Source organism: Hemiscyllium ocellatum, chromosome 18, assembly GCF_020745735.1.
Source record: "Hemiscyllium ocellatum isolate sHemOce1 chromosome 18, sHemOce1.pat.X.cur, whole genome shotgun sequence".
Taxonomy (NCBI): Eukaryota; Metazoa; Chordata; class Chondrichthyes; order Orectolobiformes; family Hemiscylliidae; genus Hemiscyllium; species Hemiscyllium ocellatum.
Window position 1 is genome coordinate 17702760 of NC_083418.1, and position 20085 is coordinate 17722844.

Genomic DNA, 20085 nt, shown 5'->3' on the forward strand with positions numbered 1-20085 from the left:
CAAAGATGTGCGGGCCAGGTGAATTGGCCACGCTAAATTGCCCGTAGTGTTAGGTAGGGGGGTAAATGTAGGGGTATGGGTGGGTTGCGCTTCGGCGGGTCGGTGTGGACTTGTTGGGCCGAAGGGCCTGTTTCCACACTGTAAGTAATCTAATCTAATCTAAACAATGGTAATTAACACCAAACCCAACAGCAATGTGACCTCTCAGGGAGTTTCTCTGGGGGTGGGTGCTGTTGCCTGTTTGTTTAGCTTTTGCGCAGTTTAGTAAGCAGGATGTATGTGACTGTGGTCTGCTCTCTGCAAGTGGTGCTGAAAGCATTTTGGACTGCTGTATTACTGAACTTGCAGAGAGAGGGTGTGTGTGTGTGTGTGTGAGAGAGAGAGAGGAGAGTCAATGTGATCTCACGTCATGCCCTGTGTTCCCTCCCCCTCCCCAACTTATTCAATCAGAATAAAACCAAGTTAAAAAAAAACTCAACTCACAAGGGAATAGAGGAGAGGAGCAGCTGATTGAAAAAAAAATCACTCACACTTTTCACTCCTCGGCCAGGAGAGAGTGAGAGCCACTGACTGCTACCTAAAACAAGACAAGTATGTTCCAACATCTGCTAATTGGAGCTGTGGGATCAATATTGGTGGCGAATTCCTTGTGTGTCCAAGGTAGGTGACTTACCTGAAATACTAACTTGCACCTTTTCACCACAAAGTGTAGTCATAAGTTTCCATGTCTGAGGAATGTAATGTTGAAGTCTAACCAGGTGGACTGATAATGGATAAATTTCAGGATTGACAGCACTAGATTGTTTCCAGTATTTTAACATTTTCTTTGGCTACTTGTGGACTTATTGTTTAATTGGTTTGTTTTATCGTTTCATTTACACATTCTTAAAAACTGATTTCTGAGGATCTAGTTGCAGATCCCTTTGAGTCACTGGCAGCCGGAGACTGGCTCATTATTAATCTGAAAAGACACACTGCCAGTGCCAAGCACTATAAAACTGAATGTATTTTCAGGGGGGAAAGGGAGGACACCTCAAAGGAGAATGTGTGCTCAGGGGACGTTCTATATGAAAGAAAATTCATTAACTCCTCTCTGATGAATAAATGTTTGAGAAAATGTTACCATAGAATCTGCAGAATGTTTGGCAATTTTTTGCTCAGCTCCAAGAAGTAGTTCTGGGTGATCAGAGGAGGAAATAACCAAACTAACACACCCCTGCTACTGTGCTGAACGTGGTCAGTTTGAAACAACACCCTATCCCCTCACACTCTGGCTGGTAGGAGTGAACACCTTTATTCCCAATGGAGGTGTGAGAGTCGCTGAATACCCCTGTAACAGGGAGTGTGAGAATTAATACCCCTGGACCGTGACTTAGGTCTAAATATCTCCTGAACCAAAGAGTGTAAGGACTAATTACCCCACACCATGGAGTGTCGGGGCGCACCATTGGTGAGGTGATGTCTGAGTGGTATTATCACCAGACAATTAATCTAGAGACCCAGGAAATGTTCTGGATATGACCGAGGAAGAGCTTTTGCACGAAACATCAATTTTCCTGCTCCTCGGATGCTGCATGACCTGCTGTGCTTTTCCAGCACCACTCCAATTTTGACTCTAATCTCCAGCAGTCCCCACACTCGCCGACTGTTCTGGGAAGCCAAGTTCGATCCTCCCATGCAGACGGTGGAATTTAATTTAATCAATAAAATCTGGAATTAAATAATGACTATTGTCGAGGAAGGCCCATCCACGCCATTAATGCCCTTGAGGGAAGGAAACTGCCGTCTTTATCTGGTCTGGCCTACACGTGTGTCCAGATCCATCGTGCCTTCTGGGCAATTAGGGATAGGAAAATAAATGCTGGCCTAGCCAGGGACACCCTCATCCTGTGAATAAATGAAAGAACTAGGGCGAAGTACCTCACTTACTAGGGAGTATTAGGATTAAATACACCTACCTGACAGAGTGGGAGGGGTGAATAACCCCTTTATGACAGAGTGGGAGGGGTAACTACACCCCATGCCACTGAGTGGGAAGGGTGAATACCCCCCTGTATCACAGAGTGGGAGGGGTAAATAACCGCTGTATTCCCAGAGTGGGGGGTGAATACCCCGAGTAACATAGAGTGTGAGGGGTGAATACCCCCTGTATAACAGAGTAGAGGGGTAAATATACCCCCTGTATCATAGAGTGGGAGGGATGAATACCCTCTGTATCACAGAGTGGGTAGGGTGAATACCCCAGTAACACAGAGTGGGAGGGGTGAATACCCCCTGTATCACAAAATATGAGGGGCGTATACCCCCGTATCACAGACTGAGAAGGTAAATACCACCCTGTACCTGAGTGGGAGGGGTGTATATACCCGGTATCACAGAATGGGAGGGGTGAATAACCCCTGTATCACATGGTGGGAGGGTTAAATGCCCCCTGTATCACAGAGTGAAGGGGGAATACCCCCAGTATCACTGAGTAGGAGGGGAAAATACCCCCTGTAACTGAGTAGGGGCGGTAAATACCTCCGTATCACAGCATGGGAGGGATAAATGCTCCACATATCACAGAGAGGGAGGAGTGAATACCCCCTGTATCACAGAGTGGGAGGGGTAAATACCCCCTGTATCACAGAGTGGGAAGGTTAAATACCCCCTGTACCTGTGTGGGAGGGGTAAATACCCCCTGTATCACAGAGTGGGAGGGGTGAATACCCCCTTTATCACAGAGTGGGAGGGGTAAATACCCCCCTGTATCACAGAATGGGAGGGGTAAATACCCCCTGTATCACAGAGTGAGAAGGGTAAATACCCCCCTGTACCTGAGTGGGAGGGGTGAATAACCCCCTGTATCACAGAATGGGAGGGGTGAATACCCCCCTGTATCACAGAGTGGGAGGGGTAAATACCCACCTGTGTCACAGAGTGGGAGGGGTAAATAACCCCTGTGTCACAGAGTGTCGGTGTGAATACCCCCAGTAACATAGAGTGTGAGGGGTGAATGCCCCTCTGTATAACAGAGTGGAGGGGTAAATAACCCCCATATCACAGAGTGGGAGGGGTGAATACCCTCCTGTACCACAGAGTGAGAGGGGTAAATACCCCCATGTGTCACAGAGTAGGAGGGGTGAATACCCCCTGTACCACAGAGTGGGAGGGGTGTATACCCCCCTGTACCTAAGTGGGAGGGGTGTATACCCCCTGTATCAAAGAGTGGGTGGGGTGAATACCCCAGTAACACACAGTGGGAGGGGGGAATACCCTCTGTATCACATGGTGGGAGGGATAAATGCCCTCTCTATCACAGAGTGTGAGGGGTAAATACCCCGTATCCCAGCGTGGGAGGGATAAATACCCCACATATTACAGAGTGGGAGGAGTAAATACCCCCATATCACAGAGTGGGGGGGGAGGTAAATTACTACCTATATCACAGAGTGGGAGGGGTAAATACCCCCCTGTATCACAGAGTGTGATGGGTAAATACCCCCCCGTATCACAGAGTGGGAGGAGTGAAATTCCCTCCTGTATCACACTGTGGGAGGGGTATTTGCCCCCCAGTATCACAGAGTGTGATGGGTAAATACCCCCCGTACCTGAGTGGGATGGGTGTATACCCCTGTATCACAGAGTGAGAGGGGTGAATACCCCCTGTATCACAGAGTGGGAAGGGAAATACCCCCTGAACCTAAATGGGAGGCGTGTATAAATCCTGTTTCACAGAGTGAGAGGCATGAATACCCCCTGAATCACAGAGTGAGAGGGGTAAATACCCCCTGATCCTGAGTAGAAGGGGTGTATACCCCGTACCACAGAGTGCGAAGGGTGAATACACCCCTGTACCTGAGCGGGAACGGATGTATACACCTGTATCACAGAGTGGGAGGGGTGAATATGCCCTTTTATCACAGAGTGTGGTGGGTGTGAATACCCCCAGTAACATAGAGTGTGAGGGGTGAATGCCCCCCTGTATAACAGAGTGGAGGGGTAAATAACCCCCATATCACAGAGTGGGAGGGGTGAATACCCCATGTATAACAGAGTGTGGGAAGGGTGAATACCCCCCTCTCATATCACAGAGTGGGAGGGGTAAATACCCCTCCTCATCTCTGTCTTAAATGGATGATCCCTTCCTCTGACGTTATGCCCTCTGATCCTAGACAATGGGATATAAACTGTCCACACTCACCCTGTCAAATCCCCTCAGAATCTTGCATGTTTCAATGAGGTCTCTATCTTCTAAACCATTGAGAACAGGCCCAGGCCTACTCAACCTTTCCTCATAAGGCAGTCCCTCCATTCCTGATGTAGGGCTCTGGCCCGAAACGTCGAATTTCCTGTTCCTTGGATGCTGCCTGACCTGCTGTGCTTTAACCAGCAACACATTTTCAGCTCTGATCTCCAGCATCTGCAGACCTCACTTTTGACTCTGGTATCAGCCCAGTCAACCTTCTCTGGACTACCTCTAATAGCCCTTTATCTTCCCTTTGGTAAGGGATTGAAAACTGTTCATGATATTCCAGGTGAAGTCTTACTAATGCCTTGTATCCCTTTAGGAAAACCTCCCTACTTTTATACTCCATTCCCTTTGGAAATATAGGCCATCAGGTCATTTGTCTTCCTTATTACCCACCAGCTTTTCATGATTCATGGATGAAGACCCCAAAATCCTTCTGTTCCATAGCTTTCTGCAGTCTTTCTCAATTTAAATAATATTCAGCACCTGCATTCTTCTTGCTAAAGTGCATAATCTTCCAATTTCCCACATTATATTTCATCTGCCTAGTTTTTCCCGCTCACTAAGGTTGCCTATATCCCCCTGAAGACTCTTTGTGCCACTCTCACCATTTGCCTTCCCACATAATTTTGTGCCATCGACAGACTTGGTGAAAGTACATTCACTTCTGCGATCTAAGTCATTAATGTACATTGTAAGTAATTGTGGCTTCAACACTGGCCCCTGTGGCACTCCACTTGCCAGGCCAAAAATCCACCCTTTACCCCAACTCTCTGTCTTCCAATAGTTAATGCTCTATCCATGTTAATATATGAAGCTGTATCCGAACACTATTCCAACGAGCCACCACACACTGCAGCACAGACGAAAAACAGAAGAGAACCACCTATACAACGTATTCAAGAAGAACGGATACTCAAAAAACACAGTGCGCAGATTCCTCAAGAACAAACCACGATAAGCAGACCAAACACAGCCAGAAACCCTGACCACTTTACCATATATCAAAGAAGTTTCAGAAATGACAGCCAGACTACTAAGACCCCCTCGGAATCCTATTAGCACGCAAACCCACCAACACTCTCAAATAAAAACCAACAAACTTAAAAGACCCAGTACAACCCATGGACAAAACCAACATCGTCTACGAAATTCCAAGCAAGGACTGCCACAAACACTACATAGGACAAACAGGAAGAAAGTTAGCCAGCAGGATACACGAACACCAGCTGGCCACAAAAAGACATGACCCTCTCTCCCTCGTAGCCCTACACACAGATGAAAAAAACTACCACTTTGACTGGGACAACACATCTATCCTGGGACAGACTAAGCAAAGACATGCCAGAGAATTCCTAGAGGCCTGGCATTCCAACCACAATGCCATAAACAAACACATAGATCTTGGATACCATCTATCAACCCCTCAGAAAATGAACAGGAAATGACATCACCACGAACCCTAGGAACCCCATCCAGGAGAAAGATATAAATAGAAAGCAGGAGACAACAGCTTCGCTTCACTTGGAGGTCCCCACTGATGATGTTACCTAGCCAGGCAATGAAACGTCTGGATATCAAACCTATAGCTCAGTGAGCAAACCTACACCCTAAGCCTCAACCTGAGCTACAAACCTTCACAAACCTTGCAAAAATGCTAATATACTCCCCCTACAGTATAGACTCTTATCAAGCCGGTCAGGCAGCATCCGAGGAGCAGGAGAATCGACTTTAAGCCCTTCATTATGCCCAAAGCATCGACTCTCCTGGTCCTCAGATACTGCCTGACCTGCTGCGCTTTTCCAGCACCACATTTTTTGACTCTGATCTCCAGCATCTGCAGTCCCTTACTTTCTCCTCTTATCTTATCAAACCTGGTACACAGTACCTTACTGAATCTAAATACATTACATCCATTGTTTTCCCTTCATTTGCCCTGTTTATTATCTTCTCAACAAACTGTAATAAATTTGTAAGGCATAAATTACCCTTCATAAAGCCATGCTGATTCTGCTTGACTATATTATGCATTTCTAAATGCTCTGTTATTACATTCTCTATGAGAGACTAACATTTTCCTATGACAGATGTTAAGCAAAACAGCCTGCAGTTACCTTTTTTTTGTCTGCTTCCATTGCATTAGCAGTTAGAATCATAGAATCCCTACATTGTTGAAGCAGGCCATTCAGCCCATCATGTCCACACCGACTCTTGAAAGTATCCCATCCATACCCATTCTCCTCCTTATCCCTGTAACCCGACATTTCCCATGATTAATCCGCCTAGCCTGCACATCCCTGTTTTGCAATCCATTGTGACTTTTCCATAATCTACGATTTCCTGGAACATTACTGCCACTAACTTTGTCGTTACCTCCATTAGTACCCTGAGATGCATCCCCTCAGATCCAGGGGACATACTGAATTTAAGTTTGATTAATTGTTGTCACATGTACCGAGATACAGTGAAAAGTGTTGCATTATTCAGACAGATCTTACCATCCAAAGTGCATCAGGGTAGAAGCACAGAGTGCAGTGTTACAGCTGCTGAGAAGGGCCAGACAGAGAGATCAGAATCTGCTCAAAAGCCTGACAACAACAGGGGAAGAAGCTGTTCTTGAACCTGTTCACAAGTGTATTCAGATGTTTATATTTTCTGCCCAATGGAAGAGCGTGGAAGAGATTACATTCTGGCTTCATTGGTCAGAGTATCTTCAAAACTGAAAGTAGATTTAAGAGAACGTTGTTAATAATTCTGATAGACTTAGAATTGAAGTTTAGAAGAGCAGAATAATTCTAAGATATGTAGGAATGAGATCTGCTGCAGACATCTCACAAAATTTTGCTACACTCCGGCGCCATCTTGAATTGAATAGCCCCATTAGTTTCTTTAGCACTTTTTCTAGAGACAGCTTTTGTACTTATTTCCTCACACTCCTTAGCTCTTTGATTATTTCGTATTTTTGAAATGCTAATAGTATTCTCTACCGTGGTGACTGGTACCAAGCATTTTTTTCTACTCTGCTCCCATTTCCAGCTTCTCATTACTGTTTATTCAACAGGCTTTTACACACTAGTGCCTCTCTCTTCGTATTGACATGTTTTAAGGACACAAAGAATAAAAAGAGTATAAAGCATCTCAGTTTTTAGGTTACCCGCTAGTTTACCCACAGATTTTATTTTCGCTCTCTTTATTACTTTTCTTGGTCACATTTTGTTGGGTTTTAAAGTTTTCCCAATCCTCTGATTAATCATGAAGCGTTGTCACAATGTATGTTTTCTTTCAATTTAATACCAACCTCAACTTCCTAGGTTAACATGATTGGTTTATCCCCTTGCTAGGAAAAAGTGAGGACTGCAGATGCTGGAGATCAGAGCTGAAAATGTGTTGCTGGAAAAGCGCAGCAGGTCAGGCAGCATCCAAGGAGCAGGAGAGTCGACGCTTCGGGCATGAGAAGAAGGGCTCATGCCCGAAACGTTAACTCTCCTGCTCCTTGGATGCTGCCTGACCTGCTGCGCTTTTCCAGCAACACATTTTCAGCTCTTATCCCCTTCTTAGAATCCTTCTTTGTCCCTGACATATGACTTTGTTGTAATCCATCAACTATTTTAAATTTAGCACAGTTGTTCCCACCTAGATTTCTCATCCTCAAACTGAAAGGTACATTCAACCATGTTTTTGCCCCTGTTCCCCAGGGGATCTATTACTCTGTGATTGTTTATTAAACCTGCCTCATTACACATCAACTGAGGTGGTTGGATCCATATTATTTTAGGCAACTTTCCCGAATAGACTCTATGAATTCTTCCACATGGCTACTACAGCCAGTTTGGTTTTCCTAAACTATGTGAAGGTTAAAGTTATCTTTAAATAATATTTCATCTGTTTTATATGACCTCGTTATTTATTATCTGTCCTACAAACCAGCTAATGTTAAGGGGACAATTCATTATTCCTCCCTCTGTTTTGTTCCCCTTTTTGGTTCTTACCTCCATTCAAATGAATTCTGCATCTTCCAGTCCAAAATCACGTGGTACTTTATACCATATCTTACTAACAAAGCCTCCGCCCTCCTCTCCTGTCCCTTCCTGTCTGCCCTTTGAAAATGTCACATACCCTGAATATTTAATTCCAGGATTTTGATCTCTTTGTAACCATGTCTCTGTAATGGTCATCATGACCATAAGCATTCATTTGCATTTGTGCTGTTAATTCAATAGAGTGGGAGTATTGAACACCCCTGTACCATGGCCTGGGAGGACTGTATATCCCATATCATGGAATGGAGGGATTGAATACCATGAACTATGGATGTGGAAGTCAGAAGAAAATGAATATTCTGTGCAGGATATAATGCTTAATTAACATTTACTGTGTGGTAACGACACACCTCAGTTTGAATATGCCCTGGACCATGAATCGATTGGTCAGGGAATCCCTGCCTGAGACACTATCACTCTATTGATGGGTCCCTACACCCAGACACTATCAATCTAATAATCTGGGAGTCACAAACACCAGACACTATCAGTCTCCTGATCGGGGAGTTACTGACCCGAAACTCTATCACTGTATTGAGCAGTGAGTTACTGTCTCCAAAATCTATCACTGTATTGATCAGGGAGCTACTGTCCCCAAACTCTATCACTGTATCGATCAATGGGTTACTGTCCCCAGACTCCCCACCCCCACTCTCCTCTAGCTTATCTCTCCACGCTTCAGGCTCACTGCCTTTATTCCTGATGAAGGGCCTTTGCCCGAAACGTCGATTTTGCTGCACTTTTGATGCTGCCTGAACTGCTGTGCTCTTCCAGCACCACTGACCCAGAATCTGGTTTCCAGCATCTGCAGTCATTGTTTTTACCTCTATCACTGTATTGATCAGTGAGTCACTGTCCCCAAACTCTATCACTGTATTGATCAGGGAGTTACTATCCCCAGACTCTATCACTGTATTGATCAGTGAGTCACTGTCCCCAGACTCTATCACTGTATTGATCAGAGACACTGTCCCCAAACTCTGTCACTGTATTGATCAGGGAGTTACTGTCCCCAAACTCTATCACTGTTTTGATCAGTGAATTACTATCCCCAGACTTCATCACAGTATTGATCAGTGGATTACTGCCCCCAGGCTTTATCATTGTATTGATCAGGGAGTTAATGCCCCCAGATTCTATCACTGCATTGATCAGTGAATTACTGCCCCCAGGCTCCATCACTGTATTGATCAGGGAGTTAACGCCCCCAGACTCTATCATTGTATTGATCAGTGTGTTGCTGTGCCTAGACTCTATCACTGTGTTGATCAGTGAGTTGATGTCCCCAGAGTCTATCACTGTATTGATCGGAGTGTTGCTGTGCCTAGACTCTATCACTGTATAGATCGGGGACAGTGACTCCCTGATCAATACACTAACAGATTTTGGGGACAGTAACTCCCTGCTCAATACAGTCATAGAGTCTGGGGACATTAACTCCCTGATGGGAGTTACTGCTTCCAGAATCTATCACTGTATTGATCAGTGATTTACTGTCCCCAGACACTGTCACTATATTGATCAGTGAGTTACTATCCCCAGACTTGGACACTGTATTGATCAGGGAGTTAATGCCCCCAGACTTTTTCACTGCATTGATCAGTGAGTTACTGCCCACAAACTCTATGACTGTTTTGATTTGGGGATTATTGTCCCGAGACTCTATCATTGTACTGATCAGGGAGTCACAGTCCCCAAACTCTATCACTGTATTGATCAGGGAGTCACTGTCCCCAAACTCTATCACTGTATTGATCAGGGAGTCACTGTCCCCAAACTCTATCACTGTATTGATCAGGGAGTTACTGCCCCAAGACTCTAACACTGTGCTGATTAGTGAGTTACTGCCCTCCAGACACTATCACTGTATTGGTCAGGGGTTACTGCCCCAGACCCAATCACTGTATTGTGAGAGAGTTACTGTTACCCAGACTTCATCACTGTATTGATCAGTGAATTAATTCCCCCAGGCTCCATCACTGTATTGATCAGGGATATACTGTCCCCAGACTCTATCACTGTATTGATCAGTGAGTTACAGTCCCCAAACTCTATGACTGTATTGAGCAGGGAGTTACTGTCCCCAAAATCTATTAGTGTATCGATCAGGGAGTCACTGTCCCCAAACTCTATCACTGTATTGATTAGGGAGTTTCTGTCCCCAGATTCTATCACTGTATTGATCAGGGAGACACTGTACCCAGACTCTGCCACTGTATTGATCCAGGGAGTTACTGCCCACCAGACTCTATCACTGTATTGAGCAGGCAGTAACTGTCCCCAGACTCTATCACTGTATTGATCAGAGTGTTGCTGTGCCTAGAGTCTATCACTGTATAGATCGGAGAGTTACTGCTTCCAGAATCTATCACTGTATTGATCAGTGGTTTACTGGCCCCAGACATTATCACTATATTGATCAGTGAGTTACTGCCCACAAACTCTATCACTGTTTTGATTAGGGGATTATTGTCCCGTGACTCTATCATTGTACAGACCCCAGACTCTATCACTGTATTGATCAGGGAGTTACTGTCCACAAACTCTTTCATTGTATTGATCAGGGAGTTACTGCCCCCAGAGTATATCACTGTATTGAATAGTGAGTTACTGCCTCCAGACTCTGTCACTGTATTGATTTGTGAGTTCCTGAAGAAGAGCTTATGCCCGAAACGTTGAATCTCCTGTTCCTTGGATGCTGCCTGACCTGCTGTGCTTTTCCAGCAACAAATTTTCAGTTCAGTAGTAGTTACTGCCCCCCAGACTCTATCACTGTTTTCATCAGGGAGTTACTGTCACCCAGAATCTATCACTGTATTGATCAGTGAGTTACTATCCCCAGTCTGCATCATAATGTTGATCAGAGAATTACTGCCCCCAGGCTCCATCACTGTATTGATCAGGGAGTTAATGCCCCAAGATTCTATCACTGTATTGATCAGGGAGTTACTGCTCCCAGACTCTATTACTGTATTGATCAGGGATATACTGTCCCCAGACTCTATCACTGTATTGATCAGGGCATTACTGTCCCCCAGACTGTATCACTGTATTGATCAGTGAGTTACTATCTTCGAGTAAAAAATGAGGTCTGCAGATGCTGGAGATCACAGTTACTATCCCCAGACTCTATCACTGTATTGATCAGAGTCACTGTCCCCAAACTCTATCACTGTATTGATCAGGGAGTTACTATCCCCAGATTTCATCACAGTATTGATCATTGAATTACTGCCCCCAGGCTCCATCACTGTATTGATCAGGGAGTTAATGCCCCCAGATTCTATCACTGTATTGATCACGGATATACTGTCCCCAGACTATATCACTGTATTGATCAGGGAGCTAATGTCCCCAAAATCTATCACTGTATTGATCAGGGAGTTAAAGTCCCGATACTCTATCACTGTATTGAGTAGGGGGTTACTATCCAAAATAACTATCACTGTATTGATTAGGGAGTCACTGTCCCCAGATTCTGCCGCTGTATTGATCCAGGGAGTTACTGCACCCAAAATCTATCACTGTATTGATTAGGGAGTCACTGTCCCCAAACGCTATCACTTTATTGATTAGTGAGTTACTGCCCCCAGAGTCTATCACTGTGTAAATTAGTGAGTTACTGCCCTCCAGACGGTATCATTGTATTGATCAACGAGTTACTGTCCCCAAACTCTATCACTGTATTGATCAGGGATATACTGTCCCCAGACTCTATCAGTATATTGATCAGTGAGTTACCGTCCCCAGATTCTATCATTGTATTGATCAGGGAGTTACTCTCCCTAGACTCTATCACTGTGTTGATTAGTGAGTTACTGCCCTCCAGACTCGATCACTGTATTGGTCAGGGGTTACTGTCCCCAGACTCTGCCACTGTACTGATCCAGGGAGTTACTGCACCCAGAATCTATCACTGTATTGATCAGTGTGTTGCTGTGCCTAGACTCTATCACTGTGTTGATCAGTGAGTTAATGTCCCCAGAGTCTATCACTGTATTGATCAGTGTGTTGCTGTGCCTAGACTCTATCACTGTATAGATCGGGGACAGTGACTCCCTGATCAATACACTAACAGTAACTCCCAGCTCAATACAGTCATAGAGTCTGGGGACATTAACTCCCTGATGGGCAGTTACTGCTTCCAGAATCTATCACTGTATTGATCAGTGATTTACTGTCCCCAGACACTATCACTATATTGATCAGGGAGTTACTATCCCCAGACTTGAACACTGTATTGATCAGGGAGTTAATGCCCCCAGACTTTTTCACTGCATTGATCAGTGAGTTATTTCCCACAAACTCTATCACTGTTTTGATTAGGGGATTATTGTCCCGAGACTCAATCACCGTTTTGATTAGGGGATTATTGTCCCGAGACTCAATCACTGTTTTGATTAGGGGATTATTGTCCCGAGACTCTATCACTATTTTGATTAGGGGATTATTGTCCCGAGACTCTATCATTGTACTGATCAGGGAGTCACAGTCACCAAACTCTATCACTGTATTGATCAGGGAATTACTGCCCCCAGACTCTATCACTGTGTTGATTAGTGAGTTACTGCCCCCAGACTCTGTCACTGTGTTGATTAGTGAGTTACTGCCCTCCAGACGCTATCACTGTGTTGGTCAGGGGTTACTACCCCAGACCCAATCACTGTATTGTGAGTGAGTTACTGTTACCCAGACGTCATCACAGTATTGATCAGTGAATTACTGCCCCCAGGCTCTATCACTGTATTGATCAGAGAGTTATTGACCCTAGACTCTATCACTGTATTGATCAGGGAGTTACTGTCACCCGGACTTCATCACAGTATTGATCAGTGAATTACTGCCCCCAGGCTCTATCTCTGTATTGATCAGGGAGTTAATGCTCCCACATTCTATCACTGTATTGATCAGGGATATACTGTCCCCAGACTCTATCACTGTATTGATCAGTGAGTTACGGTCCCCAAACTCTATCACTGTATTGATCAGGGAGTTAATACCCCCAGACTCTTTCACTGCATTGATCAGTGAGTTACTGGCCACAAACTCTATCACTGTTTTGATTAGGGGATTATTGTCCCGTGACTCTATCATTGTATTGTTAGCGAGTTACAGACCCCAGACTCTATCATTGCATTGATCAGAGAGTTACTGCCCCCAGAGTATATCACTGTATTGAATAGTGAGTTACTGCCTCCAGACGCTGTCACTGTATTGATTAGTGAGTTGCTGAAGAAGGGCTTATGCCCAAAACATTGAATCTCCTGTTCCTTGGATGCTGCCTGACCAGCTGTGCTTTTCCAGCAACACATTTTCAGTTCAGTAGTAGTTACTGCCCCCCAAACTCTATCACTGTACTCATCAGGGAGTTACCGTCACCCAGAATCTATCACTGTATTGATAAGTGAGTTACTATCCCCAGTCTTCATCACAATGTTGATCAGAAAATTACTGCCCCCAGGCTCCATCACTGAGTTGATCAGGGGGTTAATGCCCCAAGATTCTATCACTGTATTGATCAGGGAGTTAGTGCTCCCAGACTCTATCACTGTATTGATCAGGGCATTACTGTCCCCCAGACTCTATCACTGTATTGATCAGTGAGTTGCTGCGCTCAGAACTCTATCACTGTACTGATCAGTGAATCACTGTCCCCAGACATAATCACTGTGGTGATCAGTGTGTTACTTTGCCCAGACTCTATCACTGTATTGATTAGTGTATTACTGTCCCACAGGCTGTATCAGTGTATTGATCACAGAATTACTGTCCCCAGACCGTATGACTGCAATAATCAGTGAGTCACTGTCCCCAGACTCTACCATTGTATTGATCAGTGAGTCACTGTCCCCAGACTCTATCACTGTATTGATCAGTATGTTACTGTGCCTAGACTCTATCATTGCATAGATCGGGGAGTTACTGCTTCCAGAATCTATCACTGTATTGATCAGTGGTTTACTGTCCCCAGGCACTATCACTATATTGGTCAGTGAGTTACTATCTACAGACTCTTTCACTGCATTGATCAGTGAGTTACTGCCCACAAACTGTATCACTGTTTTGATTAGGGGATTATTGTCCCGAGATTCTATCATTGTATTGATCAGGAAGTATCTGCCCCCCAGACTCTATCACTGTATTCATTAGTGAGTAATGGCGCCAGACACTATCACTGTATTGATCAGGGAATCACTGTTGCCAGACTCTATCATTGAATTGATCAGAGAGTTACTATCCCCAGACTCTTTCCCTGTATTGATCAGTGAGTTACGGTCCCCAGACTCTATCACTGTATTGATCAGGGAGTTAAAGTCCCCAGACTCGATCACTGTATTGAGTAGGGGGTTACTATCCACAAAATCTATCACTGTATTGATCAGGGAGTCACTGTCTCCAGATTCGATCACTGTATTGATCAGGGAATTACTGTCCCCAGACTCTATCACTGTATTGATCCAGGGAGTTTCTGCCCCCAGACTCTATCACTTTTTTGATTAATGAGTTACGGCCCTCAGACTCTATCACTGTATTGATCAATGAGTTAATGCCCCCAGACTCTATCACTGTATTGATTAGAGAGTTACTATCCCCAAACTCTATCACTGTATTGATCCAGGGAGTTTCTGCCCCCAGACTCTATCACCTTATTCATTAGTGAGTAACGCCCCTCAGACTCTATCACTGTATTGATCAGTGAGTTAATGCCCACAGACTCTATCACTGTATTGATCAGTGAGTTACTGTCCCCAAACTCTATCACTATATTGATCAGGGAGTTAATGTCCCCAGACTCTATCACTGTACTGATCAGTGATTCACTGTCCGCAGACATAATCACTGTATTGGTCACAGAGTCACTTACCCCAGACTCTACCACTGCATTGATCAGTGAGTTAATGTTATCCAGACTCTATCACTGTATTGATCAGTGTGTTACTGTGCCTCGACTCTATCACTGTATACATCAGGGAGTTACTGCTTCCAGAGTCTATCACTGTATTGATCAGTGATTTACTGTCCCCAGACACTATCACTATATTGATCAGTGAGTTACTATCCCCAGACTTTAACATTGTATTGATCAGGGAGTTAATGCCCCCAGACTCTATCACTGTTTTGATTAGGGGATTATTATCCCGAGACTCTATCATTGTATTGATCAGGGAGTCACTGTCCTCAAATTCTATCACTGTATTGATCAGGGAGTTACTGCCCCCAGACACTATCACTGTGTTGATTAGTGAGTTACTGCCCCGCAGACACCATCACGGTATTGGTCAGGGGTTACTGCCCCAGACCCAATCACTGTATTGTGAGTGAGTTACTGTTACCCAGACTTCATCACAGTATTGATCAGTGAAGTACTGCCCCCAGGCTCCATCACTGTGTTGATCAGGGAGTTATTGGCCCTAGACTCTATCACTGTATTGGTCTGGGAGTTACTGCCCCCAAAGTATATCACTGTATTGATGAGTGAGTTACTGCCCCCAGACTCTATCACTGTATTCATCAGGGAGTTACTGTCACCCAGAATCTATCACTGTATTGATCAGTGAGTTACTGTCCCCAGACTTTAACATTGTATTGATCAGGGAGTTTCTGCCCCCAGACTCTATCACTGTATTCATCAGTGAGTAACAGCGCCAGACACTATCACTGTATTGATCAGGGAATCACTGTTGCCAGACTCTATCATTGAATTGATCAGTGAGTTACTATCCCCAGACTCTTTCCCTGTTTTGATCAGTGAGTTATCGACACCAGCCTCTATCACTGTATTGATCAGGAAGTTAGTATCCCCAGGCTCAATCACTTTGTTGATCACTGAGTTACTGAGCTCAGATTCTCTCACTGTAGCGATCAGGTAGTCACTGCCCCCCAGACTCTATCACTGTATTCATCTGGGAGTCACGGTCCTTAGACTCTATCACTGTATTGATCAGTGATTTATTGTCCCCAGACACTATCACTATATTGATCAGTGAGTTACTATCCCCAGACTTTAACACTGTATTGATCTGTGAATTACTGTCCCCAGACTCTATCACTGTATTGATCAGGGAGTTACTGCACCCCAGACACCATCACGGTATTGGTCAGGGGTTACTGCCCCAGACCCAATCACTGTATTGTGAGTGAGTTACTGTTACCCAGACTTCATCACAGTATTGATCAGTGAAGTACTGCCCCCAGGCTCCATCACTGTGTTGATCAGGGAGTTATTGGCCCTAGACTCTATCACTGTATTGGTCTGGGAGTTACTGCCCCCAAAGTATATCACTGTATTGATGAGTGAGTTACTGCCCCCCAGACTCTATCACAGTATTCATCAGGGAGTTACTGTCACCCAGAATCTATCACTGTATTGATCAGTGAGTTACTGTCCCCAGACTTTAACATTGTATTGATCAGGGAGTTTCTGCCCCCAGACTCTATCACTGTATTCATCAGGGAGAAACAGCGCCAGACACTATCACTGTATTGATCAGGGAATCACTGTTGCCAGACTCTATCATTGAATTGATCAGTGAGTTACTATCCCCAGACTCTTTCCCTGTTTTGATCAGTGAGTTATCGACACCAGCCTCTATCACTGTATTGATCAGGAAGTTAGTATCCCCAGGCTCAATCACTTTGTTGATCACTGAGTTACTGAGCTCAGATTCTCTCACTGTAGCGATCAGGTAGTCACTGGCCCCCAGACTCTATCACTGTATTCATCTGGGAGTCACGGTCCTTAGACTCTATCACTGTATTGATCAGTGATTTATTGTCCCCAGACACTATCACTATATTCGTCAGTGAGTTACTATCCCCAGACTTTAACACTGTATTGATCTGTGAATTACTGTCCCCAGACTCTATCACTTTATTGATCAGGGAGTTACTGCACCCCAGACTCTATCACTGTATTGATCAGGGAGTTAATGCCCCCAGACTCTTTCGCTGTTTTGATCAGTGAGTTACTGCCCACAAACTGTATCACTGTTTTGATTAGGGGATTATTGTCCCGAGATTCTATCATTGTATTGATCAGGGAGTCACTGTCCTTAAACTCTATCACTGTATTGATCAGTGATTTATCGTCCCCAGACACTATCACTATATTGATCAGTGAGTTACTATCCCCAGACTCTATCAATGTATTGATCAGGCAGTTACTATCCCCAGGCTCAATCACTTTGTTGATCACTGAGTTACTGAGCTCAGACTCTCTCACTGTATCGATCAGGTAGTCACTGCCCCCCAGATTCTATCACTGCATTGATCGGGGAGCTACTGTCCCCAGACTCGATCACTGTATTGATCAGGGAGTTACTGTTACCCAGACTTCATCACAGTATTGATCAGAGAATTACTGCCCCCAGCTCCATCACTGTATTGATCAGGGAGTTACTGTCCTCAAACTCTATCACTGCATTGATCAGGGAGTCACTGCCCGCAGACTCTATCACTGTATTGATTAGGGAATTACTGTCTCGAGACTCTATCATTGTATTGATTAGCGAGTTTCGGACCCCAGACTCTATCACTGCATTGGTCAGGGAGTTTCTGCCCCCAGACACCATCAATGTATTGATCAGAATATTATTGTCCCCCACACTCTATCACTGTATTGATCACAGAGTTACTATCCACAGACTCTATCATTGCATTGATCAGTGAGTTAATGTCCCCAGACTCTATCACTGTATTGATCAGGGCATTACTGTCCCCCAGACTGTATCACTGTATTGATCAGTGAGTTACTATCCGCAGACTCTATCACTGTATTGATCAGGGAGTTACTTTACCCAGACTCTATCACTGTATTGATCAGGGAGTTACTATCACCCGGACTTCATCACAGTATTGATCAGTGAATTACTGTCCTAGGCTCTATCACTGTATTGATCTGGGAGTTAATGCCCCAGATTCTATCACTGTATTGATTTGGGAGTTAATGCCCCCAGACTCTATCACTGTATTCATCAGTGAGTAACAGCGCCAGACACTATCACTGTATTGATCAGGGAATCACTGTTGCCAGACTCTATCGTTGAATTGATCAGTGAGTTACTATCCCCAGATCTTTCCCTGTATTAATCAGTGAGTAACCGACACCAGACTCTATCACTGTATTGATCAGTGAATTACTATCCTCGGACTTGAACACTGTATTGATCAGGGAGGTATTGCCCCCAGACTTTTTCACTGCATTGATCAGTGAGTTACTGCCCACAAACTCTATCACTGTTTTGATTAGGGGATTATTGTCCCGAGACTCAATCACTGTTTTGATTAGGGGATTATTGTCCCGAGACTCAATCACTGTTTTGATTAGGGGATTATTGTCCCGAGACCCTATCACTGTTTTGATTAGGGGATTATTGTCCCGAGACTCTATCATTGTATTGATCAGGGAGTCACAGTCACCAAACTCTATCACTGTATTGATCAGGGAGTCACTGTCCCCAGACTCTAACACTGTGCTGATTAGTGAGTTACTGCCCTCCAGACACTATCACTGTATTGGTCAGGGGTTACTGCCCCAGACCCAATCACTGTATTGTGAGTGAGTTACTGTTACCCAGACTTCAGCACAGTATTGATCAGTGAAGTACTGCCCCCAGGCTCCATCACTGTGTTGATCAGGGAGTTATTGACCCTAGACTCTATCACTGTATTGGTCTGGAGGTTACTGCCCCCAGAGTATATCACTGTATTGATGAGTGAGTTACTGCCCCCCAGACTCTATCACTGTATTCATCAGGGAGTTACTGTCACCCAGAATCTATCACTGTATTGATCAGGGAGTTACTGTCACCCAGACTTCATCACAGTATTGATCAGTGAATTACTGTCCTAGGCTCTATCACTGTATTGATCAGGGAGTCACTGCCCGCAGACTCTATCACTGTATTGATCAGGGTATTACTGTCCCCCAGACTGTATTGATCACAGAGTTACTATCTCCAGAATCTATCACTGTATTGATCAGTGTGTTACTGTGCCTCAACTCTATCACTGTATAGATCGGGGAGTTACTGCTTCCAGAGTCTATCACTGTATTGATCAGTGATTTACTGTTCCCAGACACTATCACTATATTGATCAGTGAGTTACTATCCCCAGACTTTAACATTGTATTGATTAGGGAGTTTCTGCCCCTAGACTCTATCACTGTAATCATCAGTGAGTAACAGCGCCAGACACTATCACTGTATTGATCAGGGAATCACTGTTGCCAGACTCTATCATTGAATTGATCAGTGAGTTACTATCCCCAGACTCTTTCCCTGTATTGATCAGTGAGTTACCAACACCAGCCTCTATCACTGTATTGATCAGGCAGTTACTATCCCCAGGCTCAATCACTTTGTTGATCACTGAGTTACTGAGCTCAGACTCTCTCACTGTATCGATCAGGTAGTCACTGCCCCCCAGACTCAATCACTGCATTGATCAGGGAGTCACTGTCCTTAGACTCTCTCACTGTATCGATCAGGTAATCACTGCCCCCCAGACTCGATCATCTGTATTCATCCGGGAGTCACTGTCCCCAGACTCTCTCACTGTATTGCTCAGTGATTTATTGTCCCCAGACACTATCACTATATTGATCAGTGAGTTACTATCCCCAGACGTTAACACTGTATTGATCTGTGAATTACTGTCCCCAGACTCTATCACTGTATTGATCAGGGAGTTACTGCACCCCAGACTCTATCAATGTATTGATCAGGGATATACTGTACTCACACTCTATCACTGTATTGATCTGTGAATTACTGTGCCAGACTCTATCACTGTATTGATCAGGGAGTTACT

General features: G+C 44.5%; 1 protein-coding gene across 2 annotated transcripts in view; it reads left to right on the plus strand.

The window, feature by feature from the left end:
* The first annotated feature begins 496 nt into the window (after positions 1-496).
* The window catches only part of LOC132824349 (CD44 antigen-like), a 74458-nt gene continuing 54869 nt past the window's right edge, over positions 497-20085 (plus strand). For both annotated transcript variants that reach the window (XM_060838709.1, XM_060838710.1), the window contains exon 1: positions 497-660. In XM_060838709.1, the coding sequence (XP_060694692.1) occupies positions 594-660 (67 nt within the window). In that variant the 5' untranslated portion in view covers positions 497-593. The remainder of the gene's footprint in view (positions 661-20085) is intronic.